The sequence below is a fragment of the Pseudonaja textilis genome, chromosome Z (genome assembly GCF_049901715.1).
Source record: "Pseudonaja textilis isolate UNSWEBS1 chromosome Z, rPseTex1.2, whole genome shotgun sequence".
In the NCBI taxonomy this organism is placed as follows: Eukaryota; Metazoa; Chordata; class Lepidosauria; order Squamata; family Elapidae; genus Pseudonaja; species Pseudonaja textilis.
In genome coordinates this window covers 126,674,850-126,698,198 of record NC_142008.1, presented here as the reverse complement: position 1 = coordinate 126,698,198, position 23,349 = coordinate 126,674,850, and the positions used below count along the sequence as shown (strand labels likewise).

Here is a 23,349-nt window from a genome sequence, read left to right as displayed (position 1 = left end):
TCAGTCAACACTGACTGATTTACCCTCAGTTTATCAAGTACTCAAGAGGGAGGGTTTGGCAACACAAGGTGGCTGTCAGGATTCCGATCACCCTAATTAAATCATAAGCTCGAACCAAGCTTCAAAAAATTCAAAAGATTTATTAGGAACAACATGCCGGTATGACCTGTATGAGGTCGACTCTGAGATACGTACGAGGGCTATCCACAAAATAGATTACGTTTTCGTCTGTAGCAAGAAGGGGCGGAGCTAGCGTGGCCATCTTTGGTCTGCGTGTCTGCCGCTCAGTTTGCATCTAGTCGTGCTAGTGGGAGGTTCGTATCGTTGCCCGTTATTTCACAGCAAACTTTTGAAATGTGTGCTGCAATTGAAAATCCCGCAAGTTGTGAGGTGCGATCAGTGATAAGGTTTCTGTTGGCAAAAAAACCATAAACCGATTGAAATTTTTCGGCAACTGTGTGAAGTGTACCGGGACAACATCATCACTGAAGGTGGAGTGCGCCAATGGTGCATTAAGTTTAAAAATGGCTGAACTACGGCACTCGAGAAGTCCTGAATGCTTTCGCTTGGTGCAAGATCAGGGCTGTAGGGCAGATGAGGAAAAACCTCCCACTTGAAAGCATTCAGGACTTCTCGAGTGCCTTAGTTCGGCCATTTTTAAACTTAATGCACCATTGGCGCACTCCACCTTCAGTGATGATGTTGTCCCCGTACACTTCACACAGTTGCCGAAAAATTTCAATCGGTATATGGTTTTTTTTGCCAACAGAAACCTTATCACTGATCGCACCTCACAACTCGCGGGATTTTCAATTGCAGCACACATTTCAAAAGTTTGCTGTGAAATAACGGGCAACGATACGAACTTCCCACTAGCACGACTAGATGCAGACCGAGTGGCGGATGCACAGACCAAAGATGGCTGCGCTAGCTCCGCCCCTTCTTGCTACAGACGAAAACGTAATCTATTTTGTGGATAGCCCTCGTACAATTACCTATGACCCTGTCTTCCCCCCACCCCCTCTGGGTGTATCATATTTCGGTTTCTTCAACGAAACACATTCATGGGTTGGGTGTCATTACTCACATTCTCCAAAAAAGGATTTTTGAGGGCAGAATACCCCGTTGGCTAAGTTACAAACTTGGTGAGCTAAGCTTCGAACGTGCTTTTATTTGCCGTATGCTCCTTCAGATCTTCCCGCCCTCTTTCTCATGGCAACTTGGAAACAGGCATAGTTAATTACGTTGGAAACAGGCATAGTTAATTATGTTGTTTTACAAGTTGACAGCAACAAGAGCCAACGATTTAATAGCCGGCCATCAACACCAACACAATATACATCTAAAAAGCTACACACAACAGGCACCATGTAAATACCAAACACAGAACAGAACTACCCTGTCACGGATATTCACTGACGCAGTTTGGAGACCTCACCTGCTGCGATTCCACCTCATTGCAAGTCCCGTCGAGTAGGAAGTGTCCGTATTCGCCAAGGCACCAGGTGGCCACTTGGACCAAAGGTTGCTGCGACGGGACACAAACAAAGTGTTATTATGCCGCACCCAGGTAGTCCTCGGATTTACGGCCCTTCATTTAGCTCAAAAAAGTGACTCCAAACCAGTCCTCGCACTTATGACCTTAGCAGTGTCCCTGTCGTCATGTGATTGCAATTCTTGGACTTGCCAACAGGGTGTGTATTTGTAGTGTCCCGGGATTTACTTGATCTTTTTTTGCGACTTTTTTTCAGCCAGCTTCCAACAAGCAAAGTCTGGATTCACTTCATGACCGTGTGGTTTTCTTAATGACAGTGGTCAAAAGGTCATAAAATTGGATGTGTTCCCAGTTGGAACCTGCTAGTGATGGTTGTAAGTTAAGACAGCCATAAAATGGGTCACCCACATGACATATCTGATTTGACGAACCTTTTTGCGACTGTCATTAAGTGATTGTTAAGTGACTACTATGGTCCTTAAGCAACCACGGCGGTCGTTATTGGAAGCAGGGTGTAAGTATCCTGGGGAGCTCCGTTGTAACATTAAACAATCACTAAGGGACCACTCATAAGTCCAGAACTATCTGTATAATATTTAATTTTCAACCTGGGCCAATAAATAAGTGGTGTGGTAACGTAAAAGTGGAGCTTTCACCTCACTATCAGGAGGCTGTGAATTCGATCCTAGGTAGAGGCAGATATCTCTCTCTCGGCACACAATGAGAATATATCTTCTGAACAAAACTCTGCCTTGGTGACAGGAAGGGCATCCGGCCAGTAAACACTCAGCTCCATTCAGTTGCCCAGACTCCACCCCCACAAAGGGATTATGGGGTCATCCTGGGCTGGAAAATGTTGAGTTTTCTCTCCACTGACACTAGGGGGCGCCATAACCCAATTTCTCTCATGCTGAAGCACACCACCATGTGGTCAGCGGGTGGAACTGTAGTTGTCCGTGGGATAATCCCTTTTTTACTTCTTTGAGGTGTGATGTATTGTTCTTAGGCTGGTTTAGGGTTCAGTCTTGGGCCCCAGACTACCCAGGATAGATCAGGGATGCGCTAATCTTTCTGTTCTGAAATGATACCCCACATGATCCGGTGGGATCTACTCCAAGCAAGGCCTGCTGCGGTCGGCAGCTTTGTTCCCTCTGCTTAATGCAAAACCCTTGACGTAATTTTTAAGGCTGGAGAAAATGCCAAATATTGTATTCCTCTACGGATTCTGAATGTGCCCCATGTTAGCAAAACCAGAAGAGAGGCTTTGTCGGCGTCTGCATCTTTGAAAGCAATTAAATCTGGAGTTTTAAAGCACTTCCTAAAATATTTATATCCCAAGCTCCTTTTATGCTGCAACAAAGACACGTGAGGTAAAAAAAAAGGTCAATATGGCAGCCGGAAGCACACGATTCAGCCCATAATCACCGCTTCGATCTCCTGTCCTGGATTGCACCGTTACTGAAAACTACAGTGGTGAATATGTCAATCACCATGATTCTAACCAAAATATTAATGCCAATATCAAAATATCAAGCCCATTCGTTTAGTGACCGTTCAAAGTTACGACGACACTGAAAATAGTGACTTATGACTGTTTTTCACAATGACGCTACAGCATGCCATGGTCACGTGATCAAAATTTAGATATTTGCCAATTGACTCATATTTATGACAGTCGCGGAGTCCTGGGGTCACGTGATCCCCTTTTGCGAACTTCTGACAAGCAAAGTCGATGGGGAAGCCCGATTCACTCAATAACCGTGCAAATCTATATATATAAAAGCGAAATACCACTCACGCATCATCACAAAATCTCCAGAACTGTAAAGCCTACAAACTTGAAATTTGGCATGTATGTTCTTCTTGGCTTCTAGGTGCTCACAAAGAAAGGATTTTTCCAAATGACCATCAGAGCATTTATAATATTTCCTATATTATTAATATTAATGCACTCTGATGCTCTAATGCTAAGGAGTTCCACTCCGTTTCCCCACCTGAAAAGAAATCTCTTCCAAATGCAGAAAACACAAGCAGAGGAGAGGAGTTTCCGTATCACAGCACCAAGCAGCTTTAGTACAGAACAGTTGAGCTAAGCCACGCCCAGGCTCCTTGATGTCTCCTTCTTGCTCACACAGCAAATACTGTTTCAGTTTCCAAACAGCCCTCAACTCACTCACACACTGACAGGACGCTAGCCAGATGAATACCGATGGATCCTGGTGGACAGAGGCAGAAATCCCCCCCCCTCATTTTCCTTCCCCAAAACTATCGAGCTAGTAATTTAATAATTGCTAAGATCCACTTGACAATTGTGGCAAGAAAGAGCTAAAATAGGGCAAATCTCATTTAACAATTGTCTCACTTAGCAACAGGAATTGTGGTTGTAAGTCAAGGACTAACTGTAGTAATTTTTTTTTTGGATAAATCTTTGCCGCTGGATCCGTTTAAGCCAGGGGTGTCAAACTGGTTTTTTTGGAGGGCTGGATCAGCATTGTAGTTGTCGTCTGCGGGTCGGCCAGGTGTATGTGTGGGGGAGATGGGACCGACACCTCCTGCAGTACCCTGCTGATCAAAACCAGGTGCGGCGGGGCCACAGGCGACCTCCCCCCTCCATGTACCCTGTTTTTGGTCTGGCCTGCCTGCCTTGAGTTTAACATACCTGGTTTAGGCCTTAGGACATCATGCAAATACTGAAAGAGACACATACCTGGGAGATATCTTGAGCCACTGCGCCGTACAGCTGATGCACAGCGTAGCTATGAAGCTCCTTTGCACCTCCAATCAGGTGGATGAGGTTGGGGACAGCGTCATCCCGGATGTACGAGCCTGCCTGCCAAAAAAGGAACCAGGAAGCTGACATTTGTCCTCCATTCAGAGGGTCCTCTTCGCTTACTCTGACTTTAATCACTCTTTCCCGAAGAGGAGCGAAAGGAAGATCCATAAAAAGATCTTCCCTGCCTGCGCTAAAAAACACAACCTCTAGGGGGCAGCAGCAGATTAAACTTATCTGTGTCTCTGCTGCCCCCTAGTGGACACCAAACATCAATCTGTGCTCTCACCATGATCAGAATCTGAAGAATGGTATCGATGTGCCACCGTTTGTTGGGCGCGAAACTAGGTAAGGGAGTCAAAAGATAAGAGAGAGCTTGTAAGATGTCTACAGAGCTGAAAATGTTCATCCTGCTCTCTATCGCCCTCTTGCAGGCAATGGTGGAATGACTCACTTCTCAGCAGCCAGGAACAGTCCGGAAGCGCACTCCGACTTCAGATCTGGCGTGCTGCTTTCCATGAAGGCCAGCAATTCCTTAGTGGTTGTGCGAATGTTAGTGTGGTTGATCAGGGATAAACTCAGCTGAAGGGCTCTCCTACAGAGCAAAAATAATCAGAATTACGGTCCTCTATTTATCAAAATTAGAGCCTTCTCCCATCTTCCAGTCTTCGGCTCACCTCTTCACTGTCGAGTCAGGATCCTTCAGACAACCGAGGACGGTGGTTCGATGTCTCTGGACAGCGTTGTTTTCCGTTTGCAACAATTTCTGGAGCGACGTGAGGGCCACGTATCTAAACATCCCACCGATTAAAATGTTAATTGGATCAAGCGGAATTAAATCTTATTTCCTCTACTGCCCCCTGGTGGAATTCGGGGCAAAAAAATGCCCATTCGCTAAAACGGATTTGCTTAACAACGGTGGTGTTTGCTTAATGACAGCCATATTTGTTTAATAACCACCGCTTTAAGCAAGCGAAGTCAACGGCAGAAGCCAGATTTGCTTAATGACTGTGTGATTCACTTAATAACGATAGCATAAAGCTCATCAAATTAGGCGCTACTCATTTAACTGCCTGGCTTAGCAATGGAAACCTGGGTCCCGATTCTTGTCGTAAGTGGAGGACTACCTGGTCTGTCTACATGTAAAAGGGGGTGGGGCTTCAAATAGTCCCGCCCACCCTTTCAAAAGCCAATGACTATTGGGTGAATATCCTGGCTGAGAGGGGTCATGTGATCCATCATTTTTCAACCCTGGCAGCTTTTAAGACTTGTGGACTTCATCTCCCAGAATTCCCCAGCCAGCTTTACTTTGCTGGCCGGGGGATTCTGGGAAACGAAGTCCACAGTCTTAAACTTGCTAAGTTTGAGAAAGATTTATAGATAGCTCCCTTCAACTAATACAGGGAACCCCAGCTACAATGTCCTTGATAGACCACCATCTAACCTCTATCTAAACAATGTTTAATTATAACAATGTTTAATTTTGTTTGGGTTCCCATAACAAGAATTGTGTTTTGTTAATTCAAGGATCTAAAGTGCTGAGTAGCTGTGTTTTCCCCCTCTTTGGTCTAACCTTCCTTCCTTTGGTCCCTCCCTCCCTCCCTCCCTCCCTCCTTCCTAAATCCCATATTTCCTTCCCTTCTTCCTTCCTTATTCATTCCCTCCCCCCTTTCTTCCTAATTCCCTTGTTTCCTTCCTTCCCTCTCTTCCTCCCTCCCTCCTTCCTTCCTTCCTTCCTTCCTTCCTACCTTCCTGGCTACCATTGTTCAGTGAATCACTGGGGTTAAATTAGTAACCTTCTTGCTATCTCTTTTCCTTCCTTCCTTCCATTTTTCTTTTATTTATTTCTTCCTTTCCATCTCTCCTCCTGCGTTTTTCTCTTTTGTCCGTTTCTTATTTCTTTTCTTCCTTCCTTCTGTCCCTCTTTTCCTTACTTCATCCTCCCTTTCTTTTTTCTTTTCCTTTCTTTCCTTCCTTCCATTCTTTCTTTTCTTGCTTCCTTCTACCTCTTTTCCATCCTTCCTTCCATTTTTATAACTTTTCTTTCTTCTTTCTACATGACTTTTCTTTATCTCCTCCCTCCCATTTCCTTTTCCCCTTTTCATTCCATTTTTCTTTTATTTATTTATTTCTTCCTTCTACCTCTCCTTCCTTCCTTCTTTCCTCTCTCTCTTTCTCCTCCCTTCTTTCCTTCCTTGCTCCATCCATCCATCTATCCTTTTCTTTTGTTTTGCTAGGAAAATACTTCCATTTTTTGAAAAAAATGCCAAATTTGGAGAACACAGAATAGGGTGCTTGCCTCTTATTCTCCCTAAGGTTCCATTCAGATAAACAGGAAGGCTTTTAATCCACCCGACCTGAATAGATTTATCCCATCTGGATTTAAATTCTGGTTTTCTTTTCTTTTTACCTGATATTCCTATCCTTGTTAAGGAGAAACCGCCCAAGGATATTTATCGCCAGAACCTACACATGGGAGGGGAAAAAAAAAAAATCAAGAATTTCCTTTACTTCTTAAAATGAATCTCACGTACAGGCAGGATTAGGAAAGCGGATTTGAGTCAAGGATGGTTTGTGGAACTACCCGACTCATGATTCTAGGAAGGAGATGCTAAAAAATCAAAGGGAATCTGGGGTTTGAAGAAGCTTACAATCCTTGCAACACGTGGCGATGCTTACAAACCTTGATCTGAGTTTAGCCAGCTAAGCTAAAGAGAGAAATGCTAGTTTAAATCAAACACTAACGTTTGCATTGTGCATTGTGCAATTTTACGGTACCCGCAGTCCACTGGTAGACTTTATCCCCATGATTGTCAGCACCGTTTCATACAAGATGGCGTTGCCCACGTTTCGTGATGTTTCGGTGTTGGTTGCCACCTGGGTGAAGGAAGACAGAAAACATCACCCTCCAAAACTCTTTCATCTATGTTCTTCCTTTTTAAAAATAGTAATAATTTCATTGCTTTGCATTCTTACTTTTTTCAAAGAATAATTTTATTTGGCATTTTTCTTTAAAAAAATATTTTTATAACTTTGCATTTTTACTTTTTAAAAATAATAAAATTCTTTGCATTTTCCTTTTTTAATAATCATCTCATCTATCTATATCTATCTGCCGGTATCTATCTATCTATCTATCTATCTATCTATCTATCTATCTATCTATCTATCTATCCATCCATCCATCCAACCAATTATCATCCATCCATCCATCCATCCATCCACCTACCTACTTGCCTATCTAATTATCTGTCATTTATCTACCTACTTACTTAATTCTGTCTATCTATCTATCTATCTATCTATCTATCTATCTATCTATCTATCCAACCAATTATCATCCATCCATCTATCCACCTACCTACCTGCCTATCTAATTGTCATTAATCTACCTACTTACTTAATTCTATCTATGTATCTATCTATCCATCCATCCATCCATCCATCCATCCATCCATCCATCCATCCACCTACCTACCTGCCTATCTAATTATCTGTCATTAATCTACCTACTTACTTAATTCTATCTATTTATCTATCTATCTATTTATCCATCCATCCATTCATCCACCCACCTACCTACCTGCCTATCTAATTATCTGTCATTAATCTACCTACTTACTTAATTCTATCTATTTATCTATCTATCTATCCATCCATCCATCCATCCATCCACCTACCTACTTGTCTATCTAATTATCTGTCATTTATCTACCTACTTACTTAATTCTGTCTGTCTGTCTGTCTATCTATCTATCTATCTATCTATCTATCTATCCATCCATCCATCCATCCATCCATCCATCCATCCACCTACCTACCTGCCTATCTAATTATCTGTCATTAATCTACCTACTTAATTCTATCTATTTATCTATCTATCCATCCATCCATCCATCCATCCATCTAATCTATCTCAGCTTTATTAATGTTTACCAATAACTCAAGGAGGTAAACATATCCAACACACTTACCTCCTCCTATTTTTCTCACAACAACAACCCTGTGAGGTGGGCTGGGTTGAGAGAAAGGGATTGGCCCAAAATTATCCAGTCAGCTTTCATGCCTAAGGTGGGACGAGAACTCACCGTCTCCTGGTGATTGGCTCAAAGGCACCCACCCGGCTTTCATGTCTCAGGTGGGACTAGAACTCACCATTTCCTGGTGATTGGCTCAAAGTCACCCGGCCAACTTTCTTGTTTCCTACTTTCTAGCCTGATGCCTTCATTCATTGGCCACTCTGGCCCTTATTATTCCACATTTTTCCATCTTTAACAATTTTGTCCCTTTGCATTTTTCCTTTTCTAATAAGAATTTTATCCTTTTGCGCTTCTTCCGAAGTACACAGTTATAAATAATGTCTTCAGAGGATTTCCACATCCTAAGAGTTTCAGTAACGCGACGAGGGCTAAAGATGGAATATTTTCTCCGCTCCCTTCATGTGTTCCTGAGCTAACCTTCAAGTTCTTCAACCCGGCCTGTCCTTCCCAAACATCCTCTTCCCACTGACCTGTGCCAAGGAGTCGTTCATGGCGTCACTGGCCTCTGGGTTGTCTTGTCCTAAAATCCGTAGTAGCCGGAGGAGCTGAACCTTTGGAGAGAGAAAGAGAGAGAGAAAGGGGGGACAAGAAAGGTGTGATGGCAAGTTTTTGCAGCTTGGATGGAGAACTTACAACCCTGTTTCCCCCAAAATGTGACCTACCCTGAAAGTAAATCCTAGCTTGGTTTTTACACATGCGCCCAATATAAGCCCTACCCACAAAATAAGATCCCATCCACACCAGGGTGGACGGGTAAAAATTAAGCTGGGAGGGGATTGAGGGGGGAATGGAGCTACCCTACTACTTACTTTTGGACAGTTGTAGCCAGGCCTCACACACCCCGACACCTGCCTGGCTGGCCCATTTCTTCTGCAGCCAGTAAAGGCTGGCAAGGCTTTCCTGAAGGCCTCCGGAGCTCCGGATAGATTCAGAATTATCAGCTGTTATCAGCTGCAGAGGCCTTCAGGAAAGCGTTGCCGGCCACAGAAGAAGTTCCTGAAGGCCTCCGACAGCGAAAAGGAGGCCAGGGGTGACGCACGCAAGTAAGGTTAGTCAGTGGATGACACCCCCGAAAATAAGACCTGCTGCCTTTTCGGGTGGCAAAAAAAGAATATAAGACAGGGTCTTATTTCCGGGGAAACACGGTAATTCTTTACAAACATGTTTAATCTGACTGTGAAGCAGCTTGGTCACTTGTGCACAGCTCCAGCCCCAATGCCAAATCTTGGGGCCTGAAGACCAGCCTACACCCCTGCAGGCCGAGCCAGACCTCAGTTTTGGTCTCCATGATATAAAAAAAGATGTTGAGACTCTAGAACACGGATGTCAAACTCAAGGCTCCCTCAGCCGGATCTGGCCCATGGGCTGCTTAGATCTGGCCCGTTGGGACATCCTGGAAACAGCGACCGACCGGCCTGCGGTGCCTCTGCCAGCAAAAACGGAGCTCGGGAGGGCCGCGTTCAGCCTTCCCAGGCTGTGTTTTCAGCCGCGATAACCTCCTGCAGCCTTCTGCCAGCCTGACCGAGCGCCATTTTCGTGGGCAGACTGCTGCAGGAGGCTGTAATGGCTGAAAACAGCCCTGGAGGGCCATGTACAGTGCACCCCCAGGCTCCATTTTCACCGGCAGAGGGGTGCAGGGGGCCGTCGCAGACGAAAACGGAGCCTTGATGAGAGACGTCAAGGTGGCCACGCCCCCTGAGATCAAACACAACCCTGAGGCGGCCCTCAATGACATTGAGTTTGACACCTCTCATCTAGAAAGCGTGCAGAGAAGAGCAACCAAGATGATTAAGGGGCTGGAGGCTAAAACATACGAAGAACGGTCGCAGGAACTGGGTATGTCTAGTTTAATGAAATAAATGATTGGAAGGGTCAACCTATTCTCCAAAGCGCCTGGAAGGCAGGACAAGAAGCAACGGATGGACACCAACCAAGGAGAGGAGCAACCTAGAAATAAGAGGGAATTTCCTGACAGTGAGAACCATTAATCAGTGGAACAACCTGCCACTAGACGTTTTGGGTGCTCCAACACTGGAAGTTTTTAAGAAGAGATCAGACAATCATTTGTATGGAAGGGTACATAGGGTTTTCTGCACGAGCAGGGAGGTTAGACTAGAAGACCTCCAAGGTCCTCCCCATTGTGTTGCAGGTAATCCTCGACAGTTCATTTAGTGACTGGGCAAAGTCACAACGGCATAAATGACACAAGTGTTGGGCTGAATGCTGGTTGTAAGTCAAGGACTACCTGTGTTCCGGCTATCTCCTTCCTACCTGGAGGAAAGGTTCACTGATGCCCGCAATTGTGTTATTCGGACAATATCCAGCCACCACCAGATTGCGCAACACTCCGGCCAGATGAGGAACAAACTGCAGAGGACAATAAAGAGAAGGAGACAGTGAGGTCCTTCCCAAGGGAGGGTGTTTCCGCAGGTCTTGGATCCCATGGTCCACAGCCAGGGACCTCCCACGTGCCGGAAATGTCTATGGAGCAACGTGGCATAGGCAGCCCAACCCCACGGGCAGATCTGTACATCGGGGAAACAGAACAGCCACTTCATAACTGCATGATGGTGCAACATAGAAGAGACCCATCAGGATTCAGCAGTCCATCTGCATTTAAAAGACAAAGGCCACAGCAAAGTCCATATTTTGGACGCTTAAAAGACAAAGGCCACAGCAAAGTCCATATTTTGGACACTGGTTTGAAAGAGAGGTTGAAGAGGCCACCTAGGTCAAAACCGAACACCCTTCTTTCAACAGAGGGGGGTGGATACACCATCGTTTGTCTCCCGTGTACCACACAGTCTTTTCACCCGTTCCAAGAAGGCTCCACACTCATTTGCACCACTCGGGTGACCCTGAGGACACAAGGCAAACCTCCAAGTGGCCTCGACAGCTTTCTAAAAAGGATGCAAATGACCAGCTATCTGCAAGGAGGATAAATCCTTCCGTTCCCCACCATTCAGTCAGAACTGGAGAAGCTTCTTGGGATGAGGAGCTTGAAAATAAAGCACCTTTGGGACAGGCCTGCTGGGTGCATTCCGTCGATAGCTTCCACCGGAGGCTTTAAAGAAGAGACTGGACAGCCTCTTGCCAGAAAGGGTCTCCAGCTTGAGAAGGGGCAGGGGTTGGACTAGATGACCTCCAAGGCCCTTTCCAACTCCGTGATTCTGTTATTATCTGCTATTACCTTAGAGAAATGTTCAAGGGCCTGCGAGCTTTTTTCACACATCTCCGCGATTAACATAATGGTGCTGTGCAGGATGCCTGGAAAAAAATTAGACTGCTCATATTTGAGTGTTAAAGTCTCATTCAATTGTTCTTCCCAATCGCTCGGTTTCTTCCCTTCATTCCTGATTCCCATCCTAGCCTTTTCTCCCTCTTTTCCCTAACCTTTTCTTGATCTTTTTCCTAAACGTTCCCCAGGCCCCTAACCTTTTCTCAAACTTTTATCTTTTTCTTGATCTTTTTCCTAAACTTTTCCTGATCTTTTTCTTAAACCTTTCCTGATCTTTTTCCTAACCTTTTCTCAATCTTTTCATTTTTTTCCCTATCTTTTCCCAGACCTTTACCTGGTCTTTTACATAACCATTTCTCAATCTTTTCATCCTTTTTTTTTAGATCTGTTCTCTACTTTTCATCTTTTTTTAGATCTGTTCTCTAAGCTTTTCTAAATCTTCTCTCTCTTTTCCCTGATCTTTTTTCTGCTTGGGTGGCGGGGTTGGACTATTTGACCTACAAGGTCCCTTCCAACTCTGTAAATCTGTTTTCCCTAACCTTTTCTTGATCTTTTTCCTAATCATTTTTTGTCTTTTCTCTAATCTTTTCTCAATTTTCTTCTATGTCTCAATTTTTTTCAATCTTTCTCTTGATTTTTTTTCTCTAACTTTTTCTCGATCATTTTCCCTACGCTTTTCACGATCTTTTCCATAACCGTTTCTCATTCTTTCCCATAACTATTTCTCATTCTATTCCAGAATCTATGCTTGATCTTTTGCCTAAACTGTTTCTCAATCTTTCTCATAAGATTTTTCCTAGTCTTTCTATTTCACCCTTCAGCGATGAAACGAATTTGCATGTTTACTTCTTGATGCAGGTAACTGATGGATCTCTGGAATAGCGCAACTCACCAATTTTTCCCGCCGACCTCCGACTCAAAAACCAGCCCACTCACCATGAATTTGTTCATTCAACAGCTGCTCTCCCAGTGGTGTGAACATATCAATTAAAGAGGGTACTTTCCGGGTGATATGTACAGCACAGACCACGGCCTAGAAACACAGAGGGTTCATAAACAGGAATTATTATGATCTAAGTTTATATGCTTTATAATATATTCATAATATAAATGTGAGAAGAGACTCTGAACTCTCTACCTGTGTCTATGCTTTCTAGCCCCGTACCTGACTTTTGCTGCTTCTTATATGACAGTATACTAAATGAAATGTAACTTGAGGACTAGCTGTATGGCGAATCCGCGGCATCTCACCTTCCTTCGCACGGTGAGCTGCCCTGTTTTTGCCAGCTGCTGTACTTCCAGGGCCAAATCCTGCAGCATGGCTGCAGAGCCGAGCGAACCCAGGGTGCTGAGGGCCAATCCTTGCACCCAGGTGTTGCTATGCAGCAGGTCACTGGCAGGTAAGGAGAGAAGGAGGGAAAGACGCATATAAGAAATCTCATCTTCCACACACCGCTCCTTATTCTTAGCTTTTGCTATCTAATTTTGCTAATCTATCTAATTTTGCTATCTATCTATCTGTCTGTCTGTCTGTCTGTCTACCTACCTATCATCTATCTTATCATCTATCATCTAATTATCTATCTATATATCTATCATCTATCTATCATCTATCTGTCTGTCTGTCTGTCTGCCTACCATCTATCTTATCATCTATCATCCAACTATCATCTATCTTATCATCTATCATCTAATTATCTATCTATCTATTTATCTATCTATCATCTATCTATCTATCATCTATTTATCTATCTATCTATCTATCTATCTATCTATCTATCTATCTATCTATCTATCATCTATTTTATAATCTAACTATCTATCCATCCATCCATCATCTTGCTATCATCTATCATTAACTATATCTACATGCACTCCTTGACATACAGCCGGTCACTTAGTGACTGTTCAAAGTTACAATGGACCCCCCCCACCTCCCAAGGCCACTTAGAATTCCATTCTGAAGGTCTGATGGTTGCCCACTCTCCCCCCGCCCCCGCACACACATCAAAACATAGGCAGGGGTGGGGCTGCTACCGATTCACACCAGTTCAAGCGAACCGGCTATTAATTTTATTGCCAGTTTGGCGAACCTGGATGAAAAACAGGCCTCCCGGAAGTTCCGGAAGCCATTCCGGCCTCCAGAGAGTCTCCAGAGACCGGGGAGGGCAAAAACAGCCCCCCTGGGCCTATATTTGTTCCCAGTCCAGGGTGGTCCAGGAGGGTAATTAGGCCACACCCACCCAGCAACCAGGCAGAGGTGGAGCTTTGATTGCATCATCACTGCCATTTTGACTTTTTTGACCACATCCTGCAGACACCCCTGTTTCTGAGTCCCTCAAACCCAGTTCCACTAAACCACCAGTTAACCCCCATTAGAAGCTGGGTTTGCCCAACCCACAAGGCTGACAAATTGCGATGGCCCCTCAAGCCAGAAGCAAGGATCTACATGGCAGCTAAGCGGGATTGCAGGGTTCCATTCACCCAAATCCCCTTTCAGATCCTGCAAATCTCCTGCAGAAATCCACCTGAATCCCTTCCGCTTTCGATATCCCACCCATTTTAATCCATCCCAGGGATCGATTTTGAGATCTCAGATCTGATCTCAAGCACTTTAAGGAAATGGGAGGCACCCCAAGATTGGACATGCCCCCCCCCCTCACTTCTTGATGCTATTGGTCAGGAGAAGGTGAGTGTCCTGCTTCTCGTCCAATAGGAGGGCAGCCCCGAGGTAGCCAATCCGCTTCTCATGGAGTCGGGTAGAGGCGATGAGTTTCAGGCACTCCATCTGGGTTGCGACAGGAAGAAGAGGGCTTACTTCTTTTTCCCCACAATGCTTTGCAGCGGCGCTTATTTAGGGGCATGGTGGGAAATCAAAATGGCGCTTTCCAAAATGGCAGCTAAGGAAGGGCGATATTTTTATGCTTAACCTATCCAAAACCAAAAGGTTAAATTTTTTGCTCTTTAATAACGGAGACAGCTGCAGATTTAATGCATGCATTTAATAATATCTATAAACATGTAGTGCAGTGGCCTAGAGGTGGAGCTCTCGCCTCACAATTAGGAGGCTATGAGTTCAATCCTATGTAGAAGCAGAACATTTTCTCTCTGCGCACACTGAGAATATATCTGCTGAACAAACCTCCGCATTGGAGACAAGAAGGGCATCTGGCCAGTAAACACTCAGCTCCATCCAGTTGCCCAGACTCCACCCCGCAAGAGATTATGCGGTCATTAAAAGAATTTAATGTATTTATAAAGGGATGCTTTACTGAATTCTTACAAAATTACAATTTATGACTATAAATGAACCCCAAATTTCTGGTGGTAAATGAGACAGTTGTTAAATGAGTCTTTGCCCCATTTCACGACCTTTCTTGCCACCATTGTTAAGTGAATCACTACAGATGTGAAATTTGTAACATGCTTTTTTTATGTGAATCTGGCTTCCCCATTGACTGGGCTTGTCAGGTCATAAAAGGGGATCGTGCGACCCCCAGGACGCTGCGACCGTCATAAATGTGAGTCAGTGGCCAATCGTCTGAATTTGGATCACGTGACTGAAGGGCTGCTGCAACAGTCGTAAGTGTGAAAAACGGTCCTAAGTCCCTTTTTCCAGTGCTGTGGTTACTTTGAACGGTCATTAAAACAGATCACTGTAAGTCGAGGACTAGCTATACGTACCTGTCCGAAGTGGGCAGGATACCCTAACATATAGATGTACAGCAATTTCGCCAAATTGGAGGCCCGGTTCCCGGGTTCATCGCCCCGAAAAGCACTCCTAATTTTGGCGCTTTCTCGTTGCACCAATTCCCGTTCTTCCGCCTGCGTCCGGGCACTCCGGATAGTCCGGATCAGGACTGGTAAGGTGAGTGGTCCCTCGGACATCCTAAATGAGAAAGGAAATGTGGGACAGGCAATAATTCCTCAGCATTTGCTGGAAATTCCTGTCTACTTTGCACGGTGTGTATTTTTCTTGCGATTCCCAAAAAAACCCCGCACATTTAGAACTCAGGACCTAAGACCGAACCCATCAATCTCAGGTTCATGAGTCAGAAAATGCAGAATTTGGAGCTGTTTGGAGATTTGGGGAGTCTCTTTAGCCGCACAAAAAAACTTTTAGTCTTAATTTTCAGAGCCTTTTCGCTTCACGACACCGAACCTGGTTCAGGTTAACCTCAGTTAAGGTTTACCAGATCGTCTGAACCAGTAGTGGTATGCTACCGGTTTGGCCTGGTTCAACCGAACTGGTAGTAAAAAAAAAAAAAAGCCTCCTACGATCAGCTGAGAGGATCAGCCCTCTCACCCATCTCCGCGCATTTCTCTTCTTTATCCTCTCAGCTGATTGGCGCTGCAAGGTTCAGGTGGTGTGTAGAAAACTGCACGAGCGCATGTTAAGTTCACACATGCACGCGATCACCGAACCGATAGTGGAACAGGTAGGATCTTACTGCTGAACCCAGCTTAGGTTTGCTACTTCGTGACTGGCTCTAACACAGCAAATGAGATTGATTTAATAATTAAGTAAATAATTTAGTTGAGCAAATCCATTGCACTTCCTGGCAAGTCCAGACCTTTTCACTAAATCAGGGGTCTCCAGACTTTAAGATTGGTTTACTTCAATTCCCAGAATTCCCCAGAATTCCCAGCGTTCTCCCCATTCTGGGAGTTGAAGTCCACTCATCTTAAAAGTTGACAAGGTAAAAAAACCTTGGGCTAAACAGAGAGAGGCAGGTTTTAATCACAGGCTGGTTGAATTGATGAAATGTCATCACTGAAGTCCGTGAACAACCGAACATGCTCTTCTTTTAAGACTTGCGGACTTCAATTCCCAGAATTCCCCAGCCAGACTGCAGATTTCCCCATTCTAAAATCACGGATACCAATTCATAATCCTTGACTGAACTTGACAGATATCAAAACAGTTAAAGAATTTTTTAAAAGGTGGTTTGGGATAGTATCTTTGGTTCCTTCTCGTAACCTCACCAGGTTCAGACAGCTGATTTGGGGGTTGCCTTTAAAGGGAAACACAAGGCTACTGTGTTCCTCCAACAATACGGCCTCCACCAATAGGAAGGCCCAGCATGTTTTATCGGCATAAAATCAAATTAAGCCCCTCCCCCCAAATTAAGGCCTATATTAAACATGCGAAATGGGGGGGAATGGCGGGAGGGGGGCTTGCCGTTAGGAAGTAGTTTTGTTGCATACCTGGATATGGTGCTGCCTGCGTTGACTTTGGCGTTGGTGGGGCATTTCGTATCAGGAGACCTTCCTCCACCGTTGCTTTCCCTTTTCCCTTGCTGCTGCGGCGTTTAGAGCAACGCTGCGGCGTTTGGCGCAGCCACACGCAGCCAGCCAGGGCTCCTCCCTGCAACCGGAGCCCAGCAGAGACACTCGGTTTCAGGCGCTCCTGTCGCTGCCTTCCCTTCGCCATCAAAGGCAAAACCAATTCTTTTAAAAACAACACCCTACTACCGGTACGACAAAGCCTCCCCTGCCCGAGAGGGCAGCCCAACCCCATGTGGGGAGGCGAATCTTCCGGGGCCGCAGCGCAGGATCGGCCCACCTTAGGAGAAGCACCCAGCCGCCATCCCTGCCTGGTGCCGGACAGAGTGCAAAGAGCTTCGCCTGGAGTGCCCAGCGCAGCTGACAGGCAGGCCCTCCTGCCTGGTGGCGGAGCTCTTGCCAAGGCAGTGAGCACCTCCCCGCTGGACCCTCCGCTCATCCCGCCAGGGCCGCGGATGGGTGGGCGGTATCATTGCCTCGGGCAGCCTCTCCCGGTGGCCCCTTCGGGTTCACGCTGGAGGGACTTGGGAAGGAAGCCAAGCTCAGGTAGGCCCGGCTCTTTTGCTTGGCAGGCGGGCGCGCACCCGCGGCTTGCTTTCTCGGCTCTGCCCAGCCCGCACGGCTCTGGCGGGATGAGAAGAGGGTCCAGCGGAAGGCACTCGCTGCCTTGGTGAGAGCTCTGCTGCCGGGAAGGAGGGCCCGCCTGTCAGCTGCACTGGGCGCCCCAGGCGAAGCTCTTGCGCTCTGCCCAGCGCCAGACAGGGATGGCGGCTGGATGCTTCTCCCAGGGTGGGCCGACCCAGCGCTGCGGCCCCAGGAGATTCGCCTCCCCACGTGGGGTTGGGCTGCCAACCCCCTCTCAGGCAGGGGAGGCTTTGTTGTAGTAGGGCATTGTTTTTAAAATAATTGGCTTTACCTTCAAAGGGAAAGCGAAGGTGGCGACAGGAGCGCCTGAAGCCGAGTGTCTCCGCCGGGCCCCGGTTGCAGGGAGGAGCCCTGGCTGGCCACACCGGGCTGCTCCAAACGTCGCGGCATTGCTCTAAACGCCGCGGCAGCAAGGGAGAAGGGAAAGTGATGGTGGTGAAAGGTCTCCCGATACGAAGTGCCCCACCAACACCAAGGTCAACATCCAAGCTGTCTCTGCCCGCCCATCCGAGGATGCAAGTGTGGGGGAATTAAGTCACCCCCCAAAAGACGGCCTAGCCATTTTTTCGGGGGTCAAAAATAAAATAAGGCCCGGGTTTATTTTGTGAGAAACACAGTAATTATTATTTGAACCCCATGCAAACAATGCTGTATTTTTATTTTATTTTTGCTTCTTGCTTTGTGACTTTTGCATCTTCCCACACACCCCACCCACCAGCAAAAATATTCTATTTCTTCCCACAAAGATCTTGGCCCAGCTTCGCTCATTGTTCCAGGGAACCGGAAGACTTTCTAAGCACCAGCCTCAGAAATTATCTTTGCTTTGTGAAACCTTAAACGCCTTGATCGACTCTGGTTTCAAAGTCTGCTCCTTCTTGAACGTTCACCCCATTCAAACATTCCTTGCAATGTACCTGAGGCCTCCAATACCCAATTTTAAACTATCCAGGATCCTCCTTCTCATTTTTCTCATCCTGAGAAAACAGACGATTGAAAAAGGGCCTTTGCAAAATTAATTTGCAAATTGGATTGATTAGATCACTGGACGCTGGTGTCTCTTGAAACTTATTTTCTCTCTCTCTTTCCTTCTCTCTCTCTCCTTCTTTCTCTCTCTCTCTCTCCCTCTTCATTACTTATTATCCTGCAAATGTTCCTTCACCTGTCCAGAAGGACTTCCTTGGCCTTCTTCCGTTCCTGGGAAAGCAGAAAACCAGCAGCTGGAATCCTCCTCTTTCTGCCTCTCCTTCGGATCCCAGTCAACTTTCTCACAGTTCCGGACAGGTAGCCAGGCAGGTGAGCTCACCTGAGTTTGGTGAGATAGCATGGCCCTGGGTGCCCTCTGTTGGACAAAGGATGCATGACATGTAAGGGAGGAGTCTCTTATGCCTTTTTAAAGCTCAGCGACTTGAAAATGGGTGGACTGGAGAATTCTGGGAGTTGAAGTCCATCCATCTTCAAGCTGTCAAGTTTATAGATATTTAAACTGCTTTATAGCCATTCCTAGCACAATTGACGTATGGGATAACATGGAAAGGAAGATTTGCCAGCCACCTCAGGTCTTCTGTACCAAAGAAAATAGGTAAATATCAATTAACTAAAGACAAGTGGTTAGGGACAGACTATTCTGGAGAAAATGTATGTGGTCACTATGAGTTGACAGTGGGTTGTGGGTGCATTTTGGAGCCCACCTCCCAATTATACCCATTTTTACAGTTGCTAAGCAAAATAATGATAATTACACTGATGATGTTCCAGAGTTGGGTCATGAAATATCTGCAAGAAAACAGCCAAGCTCAGAGAACCCAGAGGACTCCACTGTCATAATGCATTTATTCACTCGCTTTATATTCCTATCTGTCTCGCTTTATATGATTTTAGCTGCCTTATAATCTGTGGTTATGGTGAAGGATAATGTTTAAGTATTGGGTATGGGGGAGTAAAATTAGAGCTTGGTCTTGCCAGGCAAAATTCTAATAGTTGTCTGTCTGTCTGTCTATCTGTCTGTGTATACAAATCTATCAACCTAAATCTATCTATCTGTCTGTCCATCTATCATCTATGTATCATCCATCCATCCATCCATCTATTTATCTATCTATCTACATACCCACCGACCCATCATCTATCTTCCAATCTATCTATGGTATCTATCTGTCTGTCTGTCTGTCTGCAGTGTCTATTGTCTATGTAACATCTATGTATTATCTGTCTGTCTGTCTAGATGTTTGTCTATCTATCTACCCACCTACCCATCATCTATCTTCCTATCTATCTACAGTATCTATCTATCTATCTATCTATCTATCTATCTATCTATCTATCTATCTATCTATCTATCTATCTACCTACCTACCTACCTACCTACCTACCTACCTATCTATATCTGTCTAGATGTTGGTCTATGTGTCTGTCTTCTATCTATCTATGGTATCTGTCTGTCTGTCTGTCTGTCTGTCTTCTGTCTGTCTATCTACCTACCCACCTACCCATCATCTAGGCAACTGGCTGCAGAAGTAGCTTGCGGTACTGCACTCGTCTGTCTTCCTATCTATCTAAAGTATCTATCTATCTATCTATCTATCTATCTATCTATCTATCTATCTATCTATCTATCTATCTATCTATCTCTATTCGTTCTGTCTATACAAATCTATCAATCTAAAACAATCTCTCTCTCTCTCTCTCACACACACACACACCTCTCCTATCAAACTAAGAAAAGCAAAAGTAGTAATAGCTATGATAACAATAATACCAATATCACAAACTGCAGTGCTTCCCACCAGCACGCTGGCTGGAGAATTCTGGAAATTGAAACCAACACATCTTAACTTTGTCAAAGGTGGAAAACTCTGAGTTATCGTAGTGGTACAGTCAATGAAAAAAAAACACCTTCCAACGGTTTTAGCCAAAATCCCCGTGCAGAAAATATTTTACCTGAAGAAAACTGGATCGCAGAAAGATAAGTGAGTTTGCACCCAGATCCAGACGTCATACCTATTTTGCTAGCAATTTTATTTTATGTTTTATTCCTACTATTTTTTTCTTTATGTATCGTGCAATTCTTTAAAGCCAGCTCCAACCTTAAAGCCAGCCTGATGCAAATTACTGATTTTTGCCAATTCCCTCTACTGATTATTTCTGCAGGAATGTAGGAAGTCGGTAAATTCAGACATGCTGGGCAGTTCCATTTTTCTGCACGTGTCCCAGAAGGGAAAGCTGAGGATGATCAATGAAATCTCGGGTCTGCAAAGCTGGCCGTCTCACAGCTTCACCCAATCTGGCGGCGGCCTCCAAAATATTTTCTGGATTACAGAATCCATCATCCTTAGCCAAGAACCGTTGCCTGTTACAGCAGGGAGAACCCAGAGAAGTAAAATAAAAACTAAAACAAGCGGCAGGGGGCAGTAAAACTTTCTGATCACGATCGACAAAACGGCTAGAGCGTCGCCATCCGGAAATCGTCTTTCTTGGGCGAAGGCCTTTCCTCTCGAAGCTTCACATTACCATAGATATATAAAATCACAGAATTGACTGAACCACTTGCTTAGTTTCCGGTGTCAGTACACTGTTTCCATAGGTGCGTTTAAAGAGCGGAAATTTATTGATTTATTTTTGTCAAGCGATTATAAGATAACAGGTATAAGTATAAACATGGTTATGAATACATGAAATGTATACATATAAGAAAAAGAAAAAAATAGGACAGGGACGGTAGGCACATTGGTGCGCTTATGCACGCCCCCTACAGACCACTTAGGAAAGGGGTGACACGGTCAATAGTAGACAGTCTAAGGTTAAAGTTTTTGGGGTTTGGGGAAGAAACCACAGAGTCAGGTAGAGTATTCCACTCGGTTGCTGAAGTCGTATTTCCTGCAATCAAGTTTGGTGCGGTTAACCTTGAGTTTGTATCATTTGTGTTGTTATGGTTAAAGCTGAAGTATTCCTTTGCAGGTAGGACATTGCAATGTATGATTTTATATACTATACTTAGATCGGACCGAAGGCGGCGTAGTTGTAGGTTTTCTAGGTCTAGAATTTCGAGTCTGGTGGCATAAGGTATTCTGCAACAAGTAGAATCCTTCCCTGATTCATTCCTTCCTTTTCTCCCTCCCTCTTTCCTTCCTTCTTTCTCCCTCTCTGATTCCTTCCTTCCCTCCCTCAATTTTATTCCCTTTTCCTTCTCTCCCCTCCTTCCTTCTCCCTCCCTGTCCTTCATTCCAATTCCTTCCTTCCTTCTCTCTCCCTCCCCAATTCCTTCATTCTCTCCCTCAATTTTCTTCCCCTTTCCTTCTCTCTCCTCCCCTGATTCCTTCCTTCCTTCTCTCCCTCCGATTCCTTCCTTCCCTCCCTCAATTTTATTCCTTTTCTTTTCCTTCTCTCCCTCCCTGATTCCTTCCTTTGCTCTCCCTCCCGATTCCTTCCCTCCATTTTCTTCCCTTTCTTTTCCTTCTCTCCTTCCCCTATTTCCTTCCCTCTCTCCCTCTCCAATTCCTTCCTTTCTTCCCTCAATTATTTTTCTTCTTCTCCTTCCTTCCTTCCTTCCTTCCTTCCTTCCTTCCTTCCTTCCTTCCTTCTCCTTTTCCATTTTCCTCTCACCCAAAGATTACAGCAGGACAATGCACGCTTGGGGCAAATCAGAATTGCCTTCCAATTTTTATACGAACTTTCTTCTGCCGGCTGTTAGGTCAGGGCTGCTACTTTTCCGAACCAAACCCTAGACAGCAACAAAGAGTTGAGTTTTCTGGAGCTCTTGGCTGCCCTCCGTGGGTTATTTGACCTGCCCCTCTTCCATTTTATTTGTCATAACTGCAAATGGTTGCTAAGCGAGGCAATTGCTAACTAAGGATACTTCAACGGCCCAAACACGCTACTTTTCCGAATCTGGACTGACTAGATTCAGGGGAAGTTCAAAGTTCCCTTCAAAGGAACCCCAAGTTTTTAAAAAAGGGGTGGGCAGGGATGTAAATTACACATACTTTTTTTACTTTTATGCCCCTCTTTCCAATTACACAGTGGTTTCAACAAATGTGCTTAGCTGAACCACAAATATTGGGCAGAATAAAGACACAGGAGGAGACTGTTAAACTAAGCTTAAATTTGTTCATGGTTTAGTCATGTGGAAGGTCGGATGATAGTTTGTAGCCCAAGAGAGATAGTTCCTGATTGTATGCTTTTACACACTCTGCACACTCACACACTTACACATGTGCAAGCATAGCACTGATTGCCTTAAAAATGACTTTTTTACCCGTTCATAATTTTCACTTCCGCCGTTACCTGGAATCCCTCCCGCTCCCTGCAAGAAAAGTACACACAGCCTCCAGGATCGTTGTCGTACTTTTTTAATGAATATATTTTATTAAATTATTTTTTTTCCTGCAAGACTTAATTTTTTTTTGTTTGTTTGTTTTTCTCAATCCCAAAGACACGAAATTAGAAATATTCAGTCGAAAAGGCAAACGAAGAAAGAAGGAACGGGGAAGGGCGGGGGAAAGGGGAAGGGAAGGGGTGAGGTGGGGAAACAGGCAGTAGAAAATCCAGTACAGAAGGGTTATTCATGATTATTCGTAGGATTATTTCATATTATTTTTTTTTTGTCTCTTTTGTTGTTTTATTTTTTATTTTTTTTCTCTTGGCTATACAGACATTCTCGTTATACACGGCACGCAGCAAAGGGTCAGTCACAACCTCATGCAAAAAAATCCAGGAAAGGTTAGAACAAGAGATTCCTTGGGGGAAAAAGTGGGGGACACCATCCTAGACCAAAGGACCTCCCAAAACATCCTCATCCTCCTCTTTCGGCGGCTCTCGCGCAAGCCTCCTCAGTCGTTCCCAAGCACCCACCAAACTGAAATGAGAGAGGGGCCACGCA

The 23,349-nt window shown here is 44.9% G+C and overlaps 1 protein-coding gene across 1 annotated transcript in view; it reads right to left on the bottom strand.

Moving 5' to 3' along the window:
* Positions 1-18,814, bottom strand: part of AP1G2 (adaptor related protein complex 1 subunit gamma 2) — a 28,104-nt gene extending 9,290 nt beyond the window's left edge. Inside the window, exons 1-15 of the mRNA XM_026719506.2 lie at positions 18,634-18,814; positions 15,228-15,432; positions 14,207-14,331; positions 12,795-12,936; positions 12,480-12,576; positions 11,496-11,572; positions 10,577-10,672; positions 8,776-8,856; positions 7,044-7,142; positions 6,676-6,731; positions 4,943-5,056; positions 4,720-4,860; positions 4,555-4,609; positions 4,203-4,325; positions 1,439-1,528 (exon numbers count right to left, since the gene is read on the bottom strand). Of these exons, the coding sequence (XP_026575291.1) occupies positions 1,439-1,528; positions 4,203-4,325; positions 4,555-4,609; positions 4,720-4,860; positions 4,943-5,056; positions 6,676-6,731; positions 7,044-7,142; positions 8,776-8,856; positions 10,577-10,672; positions 11,496-11,572; positions 12,480-12,576; positions 12,795-12,936; positions 14,207-14,331; positions 15,228-15,431 (1,500 nt within the window). The 5' untranslated portion in view covers position 15,432; positions 18,634-18,814. The remainder of the gene's footprint in view (positions 1-1,438; positions 1,529-4,202; positions 4,326-4,554; positions 4,610-4,719; positions 4,861-4,942; positions 5,057-6,675; positions 6,732-7,043; positions 7,143-8,775; positions 8,857-10,576; positions 10,673-11,495; positions 11,573-12,479; positions 12,577-12,794; positions 12,937-14,206; positions 14,332-15,227; positions 15,433-18,633) is intronic.
* Between the last annotated feature and the right edge of the window lie 4,535 nt (positions 18,815-23,349).